At 51.6% G+C, this 20823-nt stretch overlaps 1 protein-coding gene across 9 annotated transcripts in view; it reads left to right on the top strand.

Annotated features, from left to right (window-relative positions):
• Window positions 1-19860, top strand: part of CLASP1 (cytoplasmic linker associated protein 1) — a 273855-nt gene extending 253995 nt beyond the window's left edge. For 6 of the 9 annotated variants that reach the window (XM_079782856.1, XM_079782851.1, XM_079782848.1 and 3 more), the window contains 3 exons: window positions 5433-5639; window positions 6894-7010; window positions 17253-19860. In XM_079782856.1, coding sequence (XP_079638982.1) covers window positions 5433-5639; window positions 6894-7010; window positions 17253-17339 — 411 coding nt within the window. In that variant the 3' untranslated portion in view covers window positions 17340-19860. The remainder of the gene's footprint in view (window positions 1-5432; window positions 5640-6893; window positions 7011-17252) is intronic. The other 3 variants (XM_079782853.1, XM_079782854.1, XM_079782855.1) reach the window with 1 other exon arrangement.
• The last annotated feature ends 963 nt before the right edge of the window (window positions 19861-20823 follow it).

Here is a 20823-nt window from a genome sequence, read left to right as displayed (position 1 = left end):
GTGCCCACTGGGAAGAGCGCTTTGATTCTGGGCACCTGCTTATTTACTTGTTTGTTTATTTATGTCTGTATTGAGCCAGTTATCCTGATGTGTCTGTGACAGGGCCAGATCAGACTTATTAAAACATGCAATTCAAATTTTGACAAGTTCTTTGCTCCTAAAGAAACCTTATCTTTAAGCAAACATTCTCCAATATTCTGAGTAATGATCTCATTTTTTTAAAAAGTTAGATAAGGAAATGATGCTTTTCCTAGCTAGACACTATTATTTCACTAACTTTGAGAAGGAAGAATTCCTCTGTTTCTAACCAGACTAGAAAAATCACCAGAATTGGAATAATTGTGATAGCTTCAAGGTGGATTATGATCCAAAAGCCTCTTTAATCTGCTGTCTCATGCATATGCCCAACCCCCTTTCTAAGTCCTTGCCTCCTCCGGACACCTCGACACCTCGTCTCCTAAACAGTCTGCCTCCCTCCTGCTGCTGCCCATGTTTACTTTTGCTCTCCATGGCTTACATTGCTAATCTTTGCTTCTTATGTTACATGGAACTCAGGGCAAAACCTAAAGTTCACCCTGATTCAAGCAGCCTGCCAGAGCCGGGGTTTGGCATGTAGGCGAAGCCAGGAGCACCCACCTGCCTTGGCAGGAAGAGCTGTCCTGGGGACGACCACAGCGAGGGAGTGCCGCCACGCCCATCTGGAGGAGCAGCGTCTGCGTTTTGCTTCGGGAATTCTAGAAGCCTCCCTGTGTTAGGTGCATGGATTAGCTGCTTCCCGCCGTGGAGTTTTGTAGAAGGAAGGTCTCTGGTTTGGGTGTGAGTTCCGTAGATCTGAAGCCGTCTGTGTCCGCAGCAGCTCACTGCACGATGACAGTGGAGCACAGAGAGCCTGGCGGGGCGGAGGAACCGGCGGCAGTTCTCACGTGAACCTGGCCGCTGCTTCCTGTCTGTGCTCGGAGACTCCTGGGAGGCGCCCAGGGAGGGTTAGTTTGCTCCTGTTGTGACTGTTAGGGCCCCTGCTGAGCCTGAATCTCAGTCTGTCCCTAACGCCTACGTCTTTCCACCCACGGCTGCTTCCCATCTCCTGTTGGGGTCTTTTTATTGATTCTAGAGAGGAAGGGAGAGGGAGAGAGAAACATCAGTGATGAGAGAATCATTGATGGGTTGCCTCCTGCACGCCCCCTCCTGGGGATCGAGCCCGCACCCCAGGCATGTGCCCTGACTGGAATCGAACAAGGGACCCTTCATTTCAGGCCGATGCTCTATCCACTGAGCCACCAGCGAGGGCTCCTGTTGGGATCTTACACGTCTGTTTCTGTACATCACTGTTTTCTAACTTGGGTATATCTGTGAAATCATTCAGGGTTTTCTGATCCTTTGTTTTTCCCAAGTCGAAGAGCTGAGACCCACCGTTTCCTCAGTTGGTAGAGCGCAGCTTTCTGGCCGGCATGTCAGGGCGCTGTGCGGTGACTGCTTCCGTGGGAGGCATCGGTTCAGAGAGCGGGCGCGCTCAGCGCGTGGCGTGCAGGAGCTGAGGAGGAAGAAGAGCTGATGATCACGCGCCGCATGACGGAGCTCTCCCAGGACATGCTGCCCTCTTAAACAGCATTGCAGGGAGACGCTCACTGGAACGGAAGTCTTTTCCGAAGAGCAGATCCGTGTTGTCCTTTGCAGTATGGGGCGCTGGAATGGTGCCCTCTGGTGCAGGGGCTTCCCTGAGGCTCACGTTGGTCATGGGTAGATACCTTGCCTCCTCCTCAATGGCTGGGCGCTCCTTAGATGGAGCCTGTGGATGCAGACCAGCGAGGCATGGCGAGGGGCGACTTTGCCAGTTGTGAGTGCTTTACAACTACATGCACGAGGGGAAAGTTAGTTTGACAGACGTTTATCATGTCCCTAATGTACAGTGGACATGGCCTGTGCTGGACGTGGGGGAGAGCACAGTGGCTGAGGTGCATGCTGGCCCTCCCGGAGCTGCTAGTCAGGTGGCAGAGACGCTGAGCGGGTGTCTGGGTGCGGGCAGTCAGGTGGCAGAGACGCTGAGCGGGTGTCAGGGTGCAGGCAGTCAGGTGGCAGAGATGCTGAGCGGGTGTCTGGGTGTGGGCAGTCAGGTGGCAGATGCTGAGTGGGTGTCTGGGTGCGGGCAGTCAGGTGGCAGAGACGCTGAGCGGGTGTCTGGGTGTGGGCAGTCAGGTGGCAGATGCTGAGTGGGTGTCTGGGTGCGGGCAGTCAGGTGGCAGAGACGCTGAGCGGGTGTCTGGGTGTGGGCAGTCAGGTGGCAGATGCTGAGCGGGTGTCTGGGTGCGGGCAGTCAGGTGGCAGAGACGCTGAGCGGGTGTCTGGGTGTGGGCAGTCAGGTGGCAGATGCTGAGCGGGTGTCTGGGTGCGGGCAGTCAGGTGGCAGAGACGCTGAGCGGGTGTCTGGGTGCGGGCAGTCAGGTGGCAGAGACGCTGAGCGGGTGTCTGGGTGCGGGCAGTCAGGTGGCAGACGCTGAGCGGGTGTCTGGGTGCGGGCAGTCAGGTGGCAGACACTGAGCGGGTGTCTGGGTGCGGGCAGTCAGGTGGCAGACGCTGAGCGGGTGTCTGGGTGCGGGCAGTCAGGTGGCAGAGACGCTGAGTGGGTGTCTGGGTGCGGGCAGTCAGGTGGCAGAGACGCTGAGTGGGTGTCTGGGTGCGGCGTGCAGATGCGCACAGAGCTTCCTGCAGTTCTGCTAAAGCGAGTGGGTCCTAGGGGTGGCTAGGCCTAGCCAGGTGAAGGACAGGCATGGTCCACATTCAGGGAAGGTACGGGGACTAGACGTGGGCACTAAGGTTTGGCCCGCCGGGCCTGTGCAGGGCGGGCCCTCAGCTCGGCATTACCGGGGCACAGTGGGAAGGAAGTTCAGCTAGAAGGACCAGCCGAAGCCAGGCCTCATTGGCCCGCCATGCTGATTGAAGGGCGTCGACATGGTCACCAGGGTAGCGTGTTAGAGGGATTATTGGAGTGGGCAGACCCTCGACGTGGGCAGTAGGCCAGGCAGGAGGCATCCTCTGGACAGAGCTCTGCACTCTGGCAGCCCCAGCTCCCGGCCAGCCGCTGTGTCCCTTCAGCAAGGCCTGCTGGTAGCCTTCATGTGTTTCCTAGGTGTGGTCACTCGTATACCTCTCTTCATCCAAGGAACGGTAACAGTGGGGGTTTTTATTGATTTGAGAGAGAGAGAGACATGGATGTGTTGTTTCACTTGTTGATGCATTCGTTGGTTGATTCTTGTATGTGCCTTGACTGGGGATCACACCTGCACCCTTGGGCTATCGGAACGATGTTCTAAGCTGCCCAGCCAGGGTAGTCTATTTTTAAATGCTCCTTTTAGAGTTTTTAAAAATTGTGACTTTCCTCACCAGAGGATCGAGCTGAGGTTTGTGTGTGGTATTGCTCTCTGAGGTTGAGAATGTGCCATGCAAACCTGGACACCTCCTTCTTGGGGTAAAGGGGTAAAGGTCATGTGTGCATACCAGGGCCAAACAGCACGCTACTTTCAGGGCATCTGTGTAGGAAAAGCTGCACTTTGCAGGAGATTGAATTGCCAAGAAAAGCTCCCCGTGGGTTTCTTTTAAATACTCTCATTTCCATGTGTCCGTAAACCAAAGTGGCGAGCCGTAGATGTGGCTCGGTCATACTTGCTGACAGGGAAGCCCACCCACTTACATTGGGGCGCACGGAAGCCCTCGAGCTGGAAGAATTCCGCCGAACACCGGAGAGTCCTACGACAGTCATCCTACTTCCCATCCCTTCTGCCCAGGCCTGGCCAACTGCAAGAAGCTCCTCAGGTCGCAGACTCCCACCACCGGGCCCCACCCGCTGCCGTGGCCTCGGCCGCCTTTTCCTGGGCCTTTGCAGCCTCACGCCGCCCTCTGTATGGACCACCCCACCTGCCCAGCACCCTGAGGGCAAGGCCGGGGCCACTGTCGGCACCTCTGGTCTGAGCTCTGAGCTAGCCCCTGACACATAGGACTGAATGGATGCACACACTGAGCACAGCTGGAAGGCAGGGAGAAGGGTGGTGAGAGAAAAAAATTGCTGGGGCTGTGACAATCTTAAGAAACGTATGAGCTTTCTGAGGGTAGAACATGACTCTTAAAATTACCTCTCCGCTGTGCTTTGCAGCAAAGCCTGGCCTTTTACGTATGTAGGAAGCACAGGCAAATCTTGGGTGTTCTTCACACCTGTGTCCTCACATGCACACAGTTTTGCCCTTGAACCGTGCTAACCTGGGTCTCCATTTGGCTCTTTAAAGGATTAATGCATAATCCCAGTGTGTGCCTCTGCAGGTGTGTGCTTTGTGGCCAGGAGCTTGCTGACCAGGTGATGGGGGGGTGAGCGGTGATCTTATTTAACGAGACACGTATCCTTTGGTCATGCCTGAAGGAGGCATGGTCCTCTCAGGGAACGCCCAAGAGGTCCCCAACAAGAAAGAAAGGTGACTTTGAGAATTCGGCTTCTTTACACAGAACAGTCCTCCGGCAGACGGAGAAGGGCAGGCCAGCCTTGCTGGGGACTGTGGTGAGGCTCTGACAGGGCGGGCTGGCCCGAGGGTAAATGTGCTAGACTCTCACTGTGTTTGTAGGGAAATGCGTGCCTGTTTACGGTTTGGTTCTTCACATACTTATGTATGTACTCCTTGTTATCAGTAGTAGTGACTGTCATTACTGACTGGCCAGATATCTCCATCCCTCCTCACATGATCTGTTTTTACGGACCAGGAGTGGGTTAGCATGTGTGAATGGTGGGCTGGGGTTTGTTTCCAGCTCTCTGAGCCCAAGCCCCTGCTCGTCCTGTTCTCTGGGTTTTGCACTTGGCTTCCCCTCTGACAGGGTGCCTGTGGCCCTCCTTGTGTCCCAGTGCGCCGGGCCCTTCAGAGGTCAGCTGTTCCTCTGCGGCGAGGTGAGCGTGAGCCGGACGAGCAGCTTCCCCAGAGGCTGCTCGGGACCCTCCCTGCAGCTGGAACCCGAGTGCTGTGGCCACTCCGACTTCCTTCCGTTTCTCTCGTTATTCCTGCTGTGGGCCCACAGGCGTGGGGGTGTTTCTGTTCTCAGGTCCGATCTCAGGCAGGCTCTCCATGTCCCTGTACCTAAGAGTCTCCGAGCCCACAGCCTGAGGCCGCAGGTCTGGGACCCCGGGAGGTGGCCCTTCTAAGGAGGTCGCGGCTGCTGCTGCGGTGGAGGGGCGGGGCAGGCTGCACTCGGAGAACCACCTTTCTGAGGTTTTTGCCAAAATCCACTGTACCCGCCTTCCCAGGTCCTCCGTACCCCTGTAAAATTACCCTTCAGACTGCCCGAACAACGTTGTCCCGAGGAAGTGACGGTGGCATTGAGCGAAGCATGTCGCTCGGCTCCGGAATGAGCAGCACTGCTCCTGGCTGCGGCGCTCACGCTCGGGGGGACCTGTGTTTCAGGTGGTGAGATCCGCCGAGGAAGCTGCGTCCACTCTGGCCAGCTCCATCCACCCGGAGCAGTGCATCAAAGTGCTCTGCCCCATCATCCAGACGGCCGACTACCCCATCAACCTGGCTGCCATCAAGATGCAGACCAAGGTCGTCGAGAGGATTGCCAGGGAGTCCCTGCTGCAGCTGCTGGCTGACATCATCCCGGGCCTGCTGCAGGTGGGCTGGGCGCCGTGCCTGCGGGCTGGGCGGCTGGGCACGGTGCCGCTCGCCCTCAGGGGTGCGAGGGGGAGCGGGGCCTGGCTTCCCTGGCTCGCTTGAAGCGGGGCAGGTAGGGAAAGTCGGGAGGTGACCTGTTTTCAGAACCTGGGAGGCTGTGTGGTGTGGCTGCCTCACGTGTTTTCTCGGCTCCCAGTCTACCCTCCCCTGAGTGCAGCAAGGAGGGGTCCTGGCAGCCGGGAACTGGGCTTCGAGAATGAGCTGTTTACTGTAAACATATTTGGATCGTTTTTGTTGTTGTTCATTCCTTCAACAAACCCTTACTGCACATCTGTGGGCCTCAGCCCTGGCAGGTGGGCCTTGGAGTGGGAAATCACAGTGGTCCTTGCTCTCACCTACCCAGCAAATGTGGATTGAAACCCTCCTGAGCATGAGACACTGAGTTAGGTAGGCTCTGGGGGAAGATGGTCTCCACTGCTAGGCATCACCTCAGGGGTCGGCAGCCTGCGTGGACGAGCGGAGATGCCGGGGCTGTGCTAAGCTACCCCGGGAGGTGCGAGCTGACAGCTGGGAACCGAGCAGGAGAGGCGATTCCCGGCAGGTAGCAAAGAGAGAAGGGCTCATCCGGGAGGGGTGTCGCGTGGGGTCCTGGAGAGAGTTCCCTGGGGCAGGGTAGAGAAACCAGCCACGCGCGGTGCTGCTGTTCGCTGAGCATGGGGCCTGGGATTTAAAGACATGCTGCTGGGGCCTGGATTACGCCAGGCAGAGGGCACGGCAGTGGCTGGAAGTCCGGGGTCTGTGTGGGAACAGCAGGCAGGTCCATCCGGGCGTGGGGTGGTGTGAGGATGAGGCGACGGGAGGTTGAGGTCCAGCTTAGCGGGTGCTAACTGATGTCCCGGCACGAGGGTGAGTAGTTCCCACTTCTTTAAAGGGTTTTCACACATGAAACTTGTTTTTCCATCGGGAACAGTACGAAAGAAGCAGGTTACTTCCCCCTGCACCTGTTTCTTGTTCTGCCTCTCGGTGCTTGGGGACTGCTGTGGCAGTTCCTTGCAGCGGCCCGGGCGGGGCAGGTCGGCCGCAGCTCCCCGCCGCCGGAAAGCTCTCTGGGTTCAGGTGCAGAGCTGAGTTATACCCTGGTTGTTGTCGACAAGTCCAAGGTTGAATTCTAAGGGCACTTGTGGAAATGTTGAAATATTGACGGTGAAACAAATCTTTGATCTCGTTTCCTTTTGTGTTCCCCTCCGACTGTAGGGTTATGACAACACTGAAAGTAGTGTGCGGAAGGCCAGTGTGTTTTGCTTGGTGGCAATTTATTCCGTAATCGGAGAAGAGCTGAAACCTCACCTCGCACAGCTCACGGGGAGCAAGGTATGGATCCTGTTACAGGGCTGAGGCGCCGCCTGGGCCCTGCCGGCCTGTCAGAACTCGCTGTCCGCAGCCCTGCGCCCCACAGGCTGCCCCATCCTGTGTGTGGTCGTTGGGCCTCATTTCTCCGAAAGCATTTTCCTGAAGGTAAAAGTGACCAGCTAGGTAGTGACGTCACGGTAAGTTGCAGCGGGGTCTCTTGTAGGGAAGGTGACTGACTGTCTAGAAACCAGCTTGTCTTCTTTCACAGAAATGCTAAGGAGATTTGCCTGCTAGGTTAGCAGCTGGCTGGGTCGGAACAGGGTTCTCGGGGCATCCACAGTACTGGTGGCCGACTCGCACCACGTGCCCGCCAAGCCCCAGCACCATTCCCTGCACTTGGTGTTGTTGGCTCATTTACTCCCGACAGCATCCCTGTGGCTAAGGACAGGTACCCCGCGTTTGACCTGCCGAGAGCGTACAGGGGTCTTCCAGCATTTCAACTCCCTGTGCTGCCGCTCGTGTTTCTTTAAGAGTCGTTTAGAATCGGGCAGAAACTAGGAAAAGGGACTATTGGCTGGAGTGCTTACCGTTTAAAAATAAACTCAGATCTGCTGAGCCTGCTACGTGAGAGCAGGTAGAAACCGAAGCTCTGGCCGGAGAGGCGAGGGTGGGAGGAGGCCCGAGCCGCTCCCGGACTGCCTGCGGGGAGGCGCCCTGGCAGCGGCGCCTGGCCTTGCTCCCGAGGAAAGGAGGACTCAGCGGTGGCGCCTGCGCCGGTCCTTTGACGCACGGGGGCACACAGCAGGAGTCCTGCTCTCCCAGAGCTCCCAGCAGAGCTGCCTCCGCCCGCCTTTCCAGAGCGCGGCCTGTGGGACCCTCAGCACAGCGGACACTTCAGGCCACTGTGTGTGTGTGTCTGTGTGTCTGTGTTTGGGCAGGCGATTGGGGGGGGGGGGGGGGCGGCGTCCAATGTGTTGTAGGGAACCTATAGATTCCAGTAGCGCACCTCGCCCCTCAGTTGTGACTCAAGTCTCCGCACACGGCCAGGTATCCCCTGGAGGACAAAACGGCCCCTGGTTAAGAACCACTCTCCTTGCAGACAGAAATGAGCATCGAGGTGGGAGATGTGTGCAGCAGATGTGGGGAGGGGTTTGGGACTGCTGCTCCCGATGCCATTCCAGCTTCCCCTTCCCCTCTGCTCCCCCACAACCTCCTCACTGATCCCTTCCTGACCCCCATCGGGAAGGACTGGGCCGAGAGTCCCAGCGTGTGCTAGGCCGGGAACCCCCTCCCCTCTTGCCTCCATCAGGGGCCTGTGGGTGGTTCCTGGCCGCAGTGAAGGCCTAGAAGACAAAGGGAGTTCGATTTATAAAATATGGACAATTCATCCATAATTCACGTAGTCGGAGCTCAGCTTTGTCTGCACTTTCCTGACGAGGGAGCTGTGCCGTCATCTCACATGGCCCTTCTCATGAGGAGCTGAGGATTACAGGTGTCTTCTCATCCCCGCCCTCAGTCAGCCCTGGTGCTGCCCCCCTCAGTGGGGGCCTTGGGTCTGGAGCCCAGGTCCTGACCAGGAGCCAGGCCTTCCCCACCCCCAGCTAAATGTTCTTAACCATTTCAAATGTACGATTCACTGGCACTGAGTGCATTCATATTGTACAACCGTCACCACCATCTGTCTTCAGAACTCTTCACCATGTAACACTGAAGCTCTCCCCGTTAAACAGTGACACCCCCCCCCCCCCCCCAAAGCCCTGGCAACCACCATTCTACTCTCTGTCTCTCTGAACTGGCTCCTCAGGTGCCTCATGTAAGTGGGATCATGCAGTGTGTGTCTTTTTTGTGCCTGGCGATGTGTGGCACGCGTCAGAATTTCCTTCTTAAGGCTCAGTAAAGTACTCCGTTTGTTGCACATACAGCATTTTGGTTACTTGGTGATGCACACTTGAGTTGTTGACACCTTCGGCTGTTGTGAAGAACACTGCTATGGACATGGGTGTTTGACAGATATCTCTTCGAGTCCCTACTTTCAGTTCTTTTGGGTATATCCAGGACTAGAATTACCGGATCAGGTGATAATTGCCAAACTGTTTTCCACAGTGGCTACGCCATTTTACACGCCCAATCAAAGTGTAAAGGATTTCAATTTCTCTACGTCCTTGCTAACACTTGTTATTTTGTCGTTTTGATAAATAGCCATCCTAACAACTGGGGCAAGGTGGTATCTCATTGCTGTTTTGATTTGCATGCTCTTAATGATTGGTGGGTTGAGAATCTTCTTATATGCTTGTTGGCCAATTGTCTGTCTTTGGAGAAATGTCTATTCAAGTCCTTTCCCTCTTTTGAATTGGATTGTTTGGTTTTTGTTACTGTTAAGTTTCAGAAGTTCTCTTTTAAGTTCTGGGTATTAATTCCTTGTCTGTTTATGCACAAAATTTTAAATTTTCATGAAGTTCAATTAAAAAAAATTTTTTGTTGTTGCTGTTCTTTTGGTCTCATATCCAAGAAATCATTCCAAATCCAGTGTTGTGAAGCTTTTCCCCTATGTTTTCTTCTAAGAGTTTTATAATTTTAGCTCTTACACACAGGTCTCTGATCCATTTTGAGTTAACTTTTGCATAGGTGTTAGGTAAGGGTCCAACTTCATTCTTTTGCTTATAGATATTCAGTTTGCTCGGTACTATTTGTTGAAAAGACTACCCTTTTTTCATTGAATGGTGTTGGCACCCTTGTCAAAATCATTTGACAACTTACGTGAGGGTTTATTTCTGGGCTCTCTGTTTGTTCCATTGGTCTATATGTCTGTCTTTAGGACAGCACACTATGTGGGGTTTTTTTAAATCTTTATTGTTGAGAGTATTACAGATGTCCCCCTTTTATCCCCACATTGCCCAACTTCACCTGGTTCCCACTCCACCTCAGGCCTTCACCACCCTATTGTCTGTCTCCAGAGGTAATGCATGTATATATAAGTTTTTTGTTTAATCACTTCCTGCTCTCCTCTGCCCCTTTCCCTTTGAGATTTATCAGTCTGTTCCATGTTTCCATAATTCTGGTTCTATTTTATTCATCATTTTATTTTGTTAATTAGATTCCTTGTTTGTTTATTTTGATTTGTAGATACACTTGTTGATAGATATACATTTATTGCCATTTTATTGTTCATATTTTTTATCTTTTTTCCTTCTTCTTCCTCTTCAACATTTCATGTAATACTGATTGGTGGTGATGAACTCCTTTAGCTTTTTCTTGTCATTAAGCTCTTTATCTGACCTTCATTTCTAAATGTGAGCTTTGCTGGGTTGAGTATTCTTGGTTGTAGTTCTTTGATATAAACTTTGCATATTTCTTGCCACTCCCGTCTGGCCTGCAAAGTTTCTGTTGAGAAATCAGTTGATAGTCATATGGGCACTCCCTTGCAAGTAACTAACTGCTTTTCTCTTGTTGCTTTTAAGATTCTCTCTTTGTCTTTACCTCTTGGCATTTTAATTATGATGTGTCTGGGTATGAGCCTCTTTGGGGTACTCTTGTTTGGGACTCACCGTGCTTCCTGGACTTGTAAGTATTTCTTTCACCAGGTAGGGGAGTTTTCTGTCATTATTTCTTCAAATAGATTTTCAGTATCTCACGCTCTCTTGTCCTTCTGGCACCCCCAAAATGCGAATGTTGGTACGCTTGAAGTTGTCCCAGAGGCTCCGTACAATATTTTCATATTTTGGGATTCGTTTTGCTCTTCTGATTGGGTGTTTATTCCTTCCTCACATCGCTGATTTGATTCTCAGTATCCTCTACTTTTGATTGGCTTTAAAATATTCTTCATTTCAGTTAGTGTATCCTTATTTCTCTCTGGTCCTTTTTTAGGTCTTTGACATCCTCATTAAGATTCTTGAGCAACTTTATAACCATTGTTTTGAAGTCTATATCCAGTAGTTTTCTTGCTTCTGTCTCATTTAGGTCTTTTTCTGGAGATTTCTTCTGTTCTTTCATCTGCGACATGTTTCTTTGTCTCTGCATTTTGGCTGCTTCCCTATGTTTGTTTCTATGTATTAGGTAGAGCTGCTGTGTCTCCTGTAATTGGTGGAGTGGCCTCTTATGTATGTAGTAGGTCTCCTGTAGGGCCCAGGGACAGACTCCCCAGTGACCTGAGCTCCGGACACTTTAGGTGCACCCCTGTGTGGTGTGCATAGTCTTGTTGTAGTTGAGCCTTGATTGCTGTTGGTGTCACTGGCTGTACTTGACCTCCAGGCCAATTGGCTGTGAGGACCAGCTGCGACTACAGTGGAAGAGGTGCTGTGCAGGAGACACCCCTAGGGAGCAGGACTTGCTTCAGTTTGGCTTTCGTGCTCACTGAGTCTGCCCCTTAGGTGTGTCGCTTGTGGATGTGTAGAGTTGTAATCTGCTCTGGTCAGAAGCTGTCCACTGGGTGCACTGGCTCTAGGGTGTACAGGGAGGTTCAAAGTCAGCCACTGCCTGGAACCACCAGGCAGGAGCTACAGAGAGATCTGCAGATGGCTGCTACTTGTATTGGGCTAGGAAGTACCCAGGAGAGGCCAAGCTGTGAAGCAAGGCAGGCTGCTACTAGTACCAGGTCTTGGGCCTCTTATTGATAAGTATGGGGCATGCTGATGCAGGCTGCTGCTTGAGAGGTTTTAGGAATGTCTAAAGCCTGAGCCAGGACAGGCCATTCATATGGAAAGGCTGCTGTAAACAGCCCTTGGGTGGGGCAGGGTCTCAGGGGATCACCAGGGCAGAGGGAACAGTGTGAGCCCCACTGATGGAAACTCAGATATGGCTGCAGGCAGCTCTACAAAGGGGGAGGTCTCAGCATAGGAACAATGACCCCTGTGAGCACCCCTGTCTGGGAGAACACCGCCCCTGAGTTCTTCTTTCAGTGCAGACAATCCAGTTCCTCTCCGTATGTCCTGAATCCCCCTGAACCATTGCCCCAGTGCTGGATCCCAGAGTAATTGGGTGCTCCAGCACTTTTAGGAGGGACTGCCTGGGTCTCCAGCACCCTCCGTGTCACTCAGCCACAACCCCCCTGGTTTTTACAGCCTGAAGTTAGGGGACCTCTTTTCCCAGTTCTGAACCCTGGGCTGGAGGGCTGGTGTGGGACTGGGAGGCCTTGCTTCTCACGGGAGGTCTCTGCAGCAGAGATCTCCCTCCCAATTAAAAACACCACAGCCCTGGCGGGTGTGGCTCAGGGGATAGAGCCTCAGCCTTCCAGGTGTGATTCCAGTCAAGGGCACGCACCTTGGTTGCTGACTCCCAGCCCTGGTCAGAGCATGAGGGAGGCAACCAATTGGAATTCCTCTGTCTCTCCCTCTCCCTTCCATTCTCTCTAAAAGTCAATGGAAAAAATATCCTCAGGTGAGGATTTAAGATAATAATGATAATAGTAATAACAATAACAACAAATAAATAAAAATAAAGTAAAAACACGCCACATGTGGGTGTTGGACCAGCCCATTCCATGCCTCCGCCCCTCCTACCAATCTCCATGTACTTTCTTCTTTAGTTGTAGGACTTCCATTCAGCCGGATTTCAGGTGGTTCTGAATGATGTTTGTTCTTTATTTTAGTTGTAATTCTTCTGTGGTTGTGGGAAGCAGCGAGGACCCCTGTTTACCTACGCCCCCATTTTTGTTCTCCTTTATGGTTGATTTTTCATTTCTGTAAAAAGCTCAATGGGATTTTGAGAGAGATTTTATTGACTTTAGATAGCTTTTGGGGATCATATTGGCATCCTAACAATTGTCTTAAATTCTATGAGCATTGAGTGTCTTTTTTACTTATGTGTGTCTTTAATTACTTATAGCAACATTTTACAGTTTTCATTTTACAAGTCTTTCACTTCGTAGGTTTAGTTATAGTATTTTATTTCTTATGTTTTTAGAAATGGAGATGTTTTCTTAATTTTCTCTTCATTGTTAGTGTAAAGAAATGCAACTGGTTTTTGGTCATTGGTTTTTGTATCCTGCTACATTGCTGAATTTGTTTATTACTTTTAACTTTTTGTGTGGAATCTTATGGATTTTCTACATATAAAATCATCAGTAAACAAATATAATTTTACTTTTTTCTTTCTAATGTGAATGCCTTTCATTTCTTTTTCCTGCCTAATTGCTCTAGCTGGAACTTATAGTTCTATATTGAGTAGAATTGGTAAAAGCAGGCATCCTTGCCTTGTTCGTAATCTTAGAAAAAAGGCTTTGTCTTTACCATTGAGCATAATTTTTGCTGTGGGCTTTTCATATGTAGCTTTGGATATGTTGAGGTAGTTTCCTTCTATTCCTAGTTTGTTGAGTCTTTTTATCATGAAAATGTATTGAATTCTGTCAAATTTTTTTCTGCATCAATTGAGATAATTGTGGGGTTTTGTTTTCTTCATTCTGTTAATGTGATGTGTATGTAATATTGATCAATTTTCATATGTTGAACTATCCTTGCATTTCAGGAATTTATCCTCAGTTACGTTATATGACGTTTTTAATATGCTGTCAAATACTGTTTGTTAGCCTTTTCTTGAAGATTTTTGCATCAATGTTCATAACTGTGCATAAGGGATCTGTAGTATTCCTGTAATGTCTTTACCTGGCTTTGGTATCAGGACAATGTTAACTTCATAGCATGAGTCTGAAAGTGTTCTTTTCTCTTTAGTTTTCTGGAAATACCTGAGAAGGATTGTATTAGTTCTGTAAATGTTTGGTAGAACATTTGAAGTAAAGCCATCTGATCTTTTCTTTGTCAGGAGATTTCTTACTACAGTTTAGTGTCCTTACTAGTTATAGGCCTGTTTAGTCTTTCTCTTCATGATTCTGTCTTGGTAGGCTTTGTGTTTCTAGGAAATTATCCATGTCATCTAGTTACCTTAATTTGTTGGTGTACTATTGTTTATAGTATTCTCTTGTAATATTTCTTATTTCTTTAGAATCCGTAATAATGTACACACATTCATTTCTGATTTTAGTTATTTGAGTCTTTTTTTTTTTAGTCAGCTTAGCTAAAGGTTTGTCAATTTTGTTGATTTTGTTGTTGTTGAAGGAATCAACTTTTGGTTTCATTGATATTTCTCTGTTTTTGTTTCATTTATCTCTGCTCTAATCTTTAGTATTTCCTTCATTCTACTAGCTTTGGGTTTAGTTTATTCTTTTTCTAGTTCCTTAAAATGTAAAGTAATGTTAATGTTAAGGGATCTTTTTTTTTTTTAATATAAGCATTTACTGTTGTAAATATCCCTCTTTGTACTGCTTTTGATGCATCTCCTAAATTTTGGTATGTTTTGTTTTCATTTCATTTGTTTCAAGGTATCTTCTAATTTTCTTTGTGATTTCTTCTTTGATCCATTGGTGATTTCTACAGATTTAGGGATTTTTTTTTATAGTTTTCTTTTTGTTATTGATTTCTAGCTTCATTCATTGTGGCCAGAGATGATACTTTGAATGATATTTATCTTTTAAAATCTGTTGAGGCCCTGGCCCGGTAGCTCAGAGTGGACAGAAGAACATGATTCAACTATATGCTATCTACAAAAAGGTAGTGTATTGTCCCGATATGCCAAGGTTGTGAGTTCAATCTCCAATCAGGGTACATATGAGTATTAACCAATGAAAGCATAAATAAATGGAACAAGTCAGTGTTTTCTCTCGGGAAAAAAAAAAAATCTCTTGAGATCTAATTTGTTTCTTAACATATAGTCTATCCCGGAGAATGTTCCATGTGCATTGAGAAGAGTGTGCATTCTCTTGTTTGTTAGAATGCTCTGTGTGCTTGTTAGATCTAGTTGGCTTATTGTGTTGTTCGAGCCTTTTTTATCCTTATTTTCTTTTTTTTTCTTTTCTTTTTATTGTAATTGTTATGTTTTTGCTGTATTGATCTGTTGTTAATATATAATTTCCTTCTTTGTCTCTTGTAGCCTTTTTTGATTTAAAGTCTATTTTATCTGATATTAGTATAGCTACCCTGTGCTCTTGGTTACTGTTTGCATGGAATATCTTTTCCATCCTTTCACTTTCAACCTATTTGTGTCTTTGGATCTAAAGTGAATTTTTTGTAGATAGCATATAGTTGAATCATGTTCTTCTGTCCACTCTGCCAGTCTCTGTCGTTTGATTGGAGAATTTAATCCATTTATATTTATAGGGACTATTGATAAAGGAGGAGGGACTTCTAGCATTTTGGTATTGATTTTCTATATACCGTAAAGCTTTTACTTCCCCCCTTTTCTGCAGTACTGTCTTTTGTGTTTGTTTGCTTTTTGTACTGAAATATTTTAATTCCCGTTTCCTTCTGTATGCACTCTGTAGCTGTTTTCATTGTGCTTACCATGGGGATTGCATTTGACATTCTAAAGTTACAATAGTCCCATTTGAATTTACACCAACTAATGAGCAAGCTTTCTGAACCCTGGCTTTTTTATTTGTAAAACAGGAGACCCTCGAAGGATTTTTATAAGGCTCAAATACGATGATAATTAGCATCAAAGCTCCTTGTAGACTGTTAAACATGTACACATCATTAACTATTGTTGTCTTTCCCTTGTACTTACAGTTGTATTCGAGACTTGACTGGGTGGATACATTAGTGGTCTGAGTTGCAAAGAAGAATAACAGTAGTTAATAACTCATTTTTAACTGGCCTTACATAGAAATATCTTGTCTTCTAGATAACTTCTGTTTTTTTAAAATCTCGTTCATGCCACAGGTATGTGTTAGGGACCTGCTTTCTTCACTACACTATGCCAAGGCATGTGGGAAAAGCAAAGCCCATCCTGCCCGAAGTAGCGTACACAGCTGGGGGCAGGCTGGACACGGGGAACCTCCGTAGCAGCCCAGGAGTGAGCGGCGTGTAGTGAACGCCGTGCGACAGGCTCTGATTCTAGGTTCTAGGCCATGGGAGCAGGAGGAAAGGGGACCAGACGGGCTGGGATGGGCTGGGATGGGCTGGGGGGGTGAGCTGCTTAGAAGGGAGGAAGGAGCAAACAGCAGGAAGGAGCGGTGAGAGCAATCGGAGGGGGCGTTCCGAGGACAGTTTGCCGAACAAGGAGCTACAGGAGGCCCCTTGGAAGTGTGGCTGCTCTTCATCTTGCAGGTGGGGAAGTTGAGGCTCAGGAAGTGTTTTGTCTGCAGTCACATAACTAGTTAGTGTGAAGTTGGTTCTAGAATGCTGCTGCATCTGTTGAGCCTCAGGCCAGGGTCCCCCTGGGTCCTGGTTGGCCCTGGAGGTGTCATACTGGGCTTCCGAGCATTCAGGCGGCGCTTTCATCGTAGCACGACATTATATTGACCGTTTTAAGATTGAAAAGGTGGGGAGGGAAAAACGAACTGGTGTGGAGTGGAAGTTGCCGTGGCCGAGCCACTACCTGTGAAAAGAGCAAGGCAGGCACGGGCGTGGGCGGTACCAGAGACGCGTGGGCAGCGGCAGCTCCAGGGTGGCGCACAGACTCCCCGTGCGGAGAGCACCTGGGGCCGACCCGGGGCGGCGTCTCTGATGGGGGCTCTGAGGCTACTGTGCCTGTCCTTCTGGTCGTCAGAGGGCCCTCCTCTTGTGCACCACCCAGCTCACCCGGCACCTCTCCCGGCCCTTGGAGAGCAGCCCGTGGGCGGGGCAGCTGTTCAGCGCCGCGGTGGCTGGTGTCAGCGAGGTCTGTTTGCTGGAAGCAGCGAGGAGTCCACGCGGCCTGCAGCGGAGGCGCCATGTGCCACGTTGCGGTAGCGGTGAGGGCGCCGCGTTGGGGTAGCGGTGAGAGGGCCACGGGATGCAGTGTGCAGAGTAGAAAGGAAGACAGGGCTGCATCCAGGTGAGCAGCGGGGAGACCGCCGTGGGGAGGTGGCCGTGGCGGGGTCTGCGATGCCCAGGGCTGCGTGGGCTCAGTAGGCTGAAGTGGGGTGCAGAGAAGGTGTGCGGGTGGAACAGCTGGGGTACAAACCACCTCTAACCGTGCTGAGCTGCTTTATCCCTGGGGCCTGGGCTCTGCCCTGCTTGCCGCCAGCGTGGAGGAGCTGTTGGCTGCAGGCGCCCTAGAGGCGGGGGATCTGTCCTTCGTGTGCCTCTCCCAGGGGCCCTTCTGGGAAGGAACCCATTGCATCCTCTCCTCCGGGCCTGGCCGCCTTTCTGTCTCCGGCCCGCGGGCGTGGAATGAGGCATCGACCCAGTAAACGTTTGTATAATGAGTTTCCCTGTTCAAGGGTGCCGGGCTTTTCCTGTTTTCCACTCCCCGACTGCCTCGCCTCCCGCTAACCCAGCCCTCTCTCCCTTGCAGATGAAGCTACTGAACTTGTACATCAAGAGGGCGCAGACCACGAACAGCAACAGCAGCTCCTCCTCCGACGTCTCCACACACAGCTAATGGCCGCGCCGGGTCCGAGCCGCAGAACCGCGGTGCCTCTCACAGACCTTCCCGCCCCTCGCAGGCTCCGGGTCAGGACGAGGAGGCGGCAGATATTTATTACAATCAGTATTTGGTCCCTTGCAGCTTTTGTGTAGAATCTTACTGGCATTGAATGTAAAGGAGCAAGGCCTGTTTTGCGTCTTCACACACAACTGAAGGAGTGAAAGAGCCGTGCCGTCCGTCTCCAGCCGAGGTGGCAGCGGGGCGAGTGTGCGAGCCCGCCCTCCAGCCAACACCTACGGGAGCGCGCTGCAGTGAGCAGGGGGGCGTGGCCGTCTGTTTCTCTTGCATCTCAGCATCCTGCGTTCTGGCCGTGGCCGTGGCCGTGGCCGTGTGGGGCAGATTACCCCCCCCCCCAACTGACGCCATGAAAGGGTTAGTTGTACCTCTTTAAGGTGTATTTTGAGACCTGCTAAGAATGTGAACCACTTGGCAAGAATGGAGGAAAACCTGGAGATGGCCTCTGGCAGACCCCCGGGGTGTTGCTTACGTACCTGGGCCGAAGGCAGCGGCCCTCACACTAGTGCGGGCTCCTGCGCCTGGGAAGTCTGAGGAAGCTGTCTTCAGGGGCTCCTCTTGGGCCCTGGGTCTGTCCCCTCCCCCCGCCCCCTTCCCCCCTCCCCCCAGCATTTGCTTAAGCTGCTCAGTTCTCACTTAACCTGGTGAGTGGCACCTGTACCATCTCAGTTTTCATTTCTCAGTTTAATTTGGAATTAAGATCCAAGAAAAGTCTAGCGAGAATTACTATTTTTAATTTTATGGACTGAAGTACTTCCTTGATCTTCTGTTGAAATAGTCATTGTTTAAGGAGAAGGTAATTATGGCGAATGGCAAATTGCTGGAAAACAGGATTTGTAACACAATTTTAGAGTCTGTTTCCTTTCCTTTGGAAAGAAATTCCCAGAGTAACCACCCATTTTAAAAAGTTTCTTGAGGGTCTGATTGCTTCAAAGTCATTATTGGTTTAAAATCTTGGTGAAAGAAGCTTTAAGTAAAATTCTTAAAGCAAATGGAAATTCTGAATGCGATCATGAGGGTTTCTGTCGCCCGCTGGAGAGCCTCTAAACCACAGTGCCCTTCACGGCAGGGAGAACCTGCTCCCCTCCTGCCTGCCTGCCTGCGGCGCGTGCCGAGCAGGGCCGAGCCCCCAGCGGCCGCCATGCGAGCAGAGATTTTCGGGTTCTCACTACTGTCCTCTCCTCTCTGACCTCCAGCTTCAGCGTCGGAAGTCAGGAAAGACTGTAGCAGACAGAACAAACACATTTCATTCAGATTTTGTTTTAGATACTTTATTTGGAAATAGGCCCCGAGAATGAAGGTGCAGGAACAGGAAGCCAGGTGCCTTCACTGCGTGTGTGCGTGTGTGCGTGTGTGAGTGTGCATGTGTGTGTGTGAGTGTGTGCAGGGTCTTGCGCACTCGTAGGGAGTGCCGTGGTTGGATGTTGCTGGCTTATTTTGGCTCAGAACACAGCAGGACCAGGCCGTACTTCCATTGCTAGATGCTCCTTGTTAATATTTCACTAAGGGGGTTTTCCATGCTCTGCAAGGGGTCAGAGCGGAGGTCTCCATCGCTGCTGCTGTACAAGCGCGGCTCAGGCTGGGTTCTCCTCCTCCGACGGGGCGGTCCGGCCACCACAGCGCCTGCCGGGGACGGACCTGTGGCATGGCCGGCTGTCCTCATGGCGCTCACAGGGCTCGCCTGAGCATCAGTGGCCCGTCTTCAGCCCCAGCTTAGAGAGGTGCAGTGCCCCCCAGGCGTCCAGCCCCAATCCAGCAGCCGCCACGCTAAGACCCGCATGCCACCACCGCACAGAGAGCTACGCCCGCCTGCAGCCCCGCTTCCCTGCAGGCCTGTCCCCATGAGAAACACAGCAAAGCACCCAGACCGTCTGCCTCCCGTCTGCCTGAGGTCCGGGCGCCCACAGCCCCCTGGACACAGCGCTGGGCCATCTCCCGCTTTCCAGCCGCTGCCATCGTCGAGGTCGAGGCCGCGCCTGGCGAGGCGGCTCCTCGAGGACACTCCCCTCTGGGCCACGGCCACGGCCGCTCTGGCCCAGCACTCGCTTTCAACACCCGCTGCAGCTAATGCAACGGGGTTTTGTCCCATCTTTCTCTCTCCCGCCGCCCTTTATTTATCAAGCATAACACACGGCAAAGAACGGCAAGTCAGGACTTTGTAGAACCCGCAGGACTTTGCTGGCGGTGACGTTTGGAAGAGGAAATACCGGCCACCAAATGTCCGTCAGCGCTGTGTGCACACGCATGGTCCCACGCCCCCAGGTTGGGTTTCTGTTTTTTGGTTTTATTTGGGGGGGGCTTTTTCACGTTACATCCATATCTGTATTTATATCTTCTTCGTTTCACTCTCCAGTGTATCATGGCAAATGTACAGACTCTTTTGTTAATAATGTAGGATTTGCTAAAAAAGAAAAAATAAAAGAACCCTTTTGAGTTTGCCCTAGAATAAATGACGCTTAATTCCATGTCCTGCTTGGGGGCATCTTTCTCCTCGCCCTGCTCTGGGGTGGCCTGGCCCCCCGGCATCGGAGCGAGGCCACGACTGTGAAGAAAGCGGGGGCTCCATCCTGGAGGCTCTTTCTCACGACAGGGCCCGTCCCGCCTGCCGGTGCTGGATGTCGCGCAGGAGGACACCGGGAGCTGCAGGAGCGGGGCCTCCCTACCGGCCCTTCCCTCGGCCGAGGGGGGAGCACGTGGGTGCAGAGCCTCAGACCTGCCTGTGCCTCGGGGCTGAGGAGGGCTGGCAGGGCTGCAGCCTGCGGGCGTGGGCCTCGGAGGATCGCCGGTCCCAGGCACCAGGGCGTTTCCCTGGAGTTTTACTTAAACATTGTTTAATATTGTGTTTCAGGCTCATTTCCAGTGTCACTACCCCTGGCTCTGAGCCTCCTTTCCCCTGTGACCTACCACGTCCTGCCCGGTGGACGTGACCGCAGTGATCACAGACTCCTGGGTTCAAATCCCGCTCCCCCTTCTCGCTTGGGCAGCCACGTCACCTCCTGCCTCGGCCTTCCGCTCACGAGTGGGCTAAGTCTGCGCCGGAAGGTGTGCGGGGCCGGCAGGGCGCTGTGCGAGGCGGTGCAGAGGCCCGCCTGCCCCTGTGGCGTGGCTGCCGGGGAGTCCGGGTACGAGGCCCACGCCCGGCGGTGGGCTGCGAGGGCTCCGTGGCCGCTCCAGGAAAAGGAGCGTCACTCCCCCAGGTTTGCACTTAGTTGTGCGCTGTGGGCTCAGCCCTGGCGGCCACGGCGGCCGGAGTGCGGCCCAGCAGCTGCTCGCTCTGCGCTCGGCCTGGGGCTTCGCGGAGGCCCCCTCACGAGGGCGTCCCCTTCTCGGGCGGCGCTTCCAGCTCAGAGCCTGCCTTCTCGCTCCTCGCGCCCCAAGCTGGACACTCCAGTTGCGTCTCTCGTCTCCAGCGATGTCTCATCCT

The sequence above is a fragment of the Cnephaeus nilssonii genome (assembly GCF_951640355.1).
Source record: "Cnephaeus nilssonii genome assembly, chromosome: 10".
Lineage (NCBI taxonomy): Eukaryota > Metazoa > Chordata > Mammalia > Chiroptera > Vespertilionidae > Cnephaeus > Cnephaeus nilssonii.
Note: the sequence above shows the minus strand (reverse complement) of the source record. Positions and strands in the feature narration are given on the sequence as shown.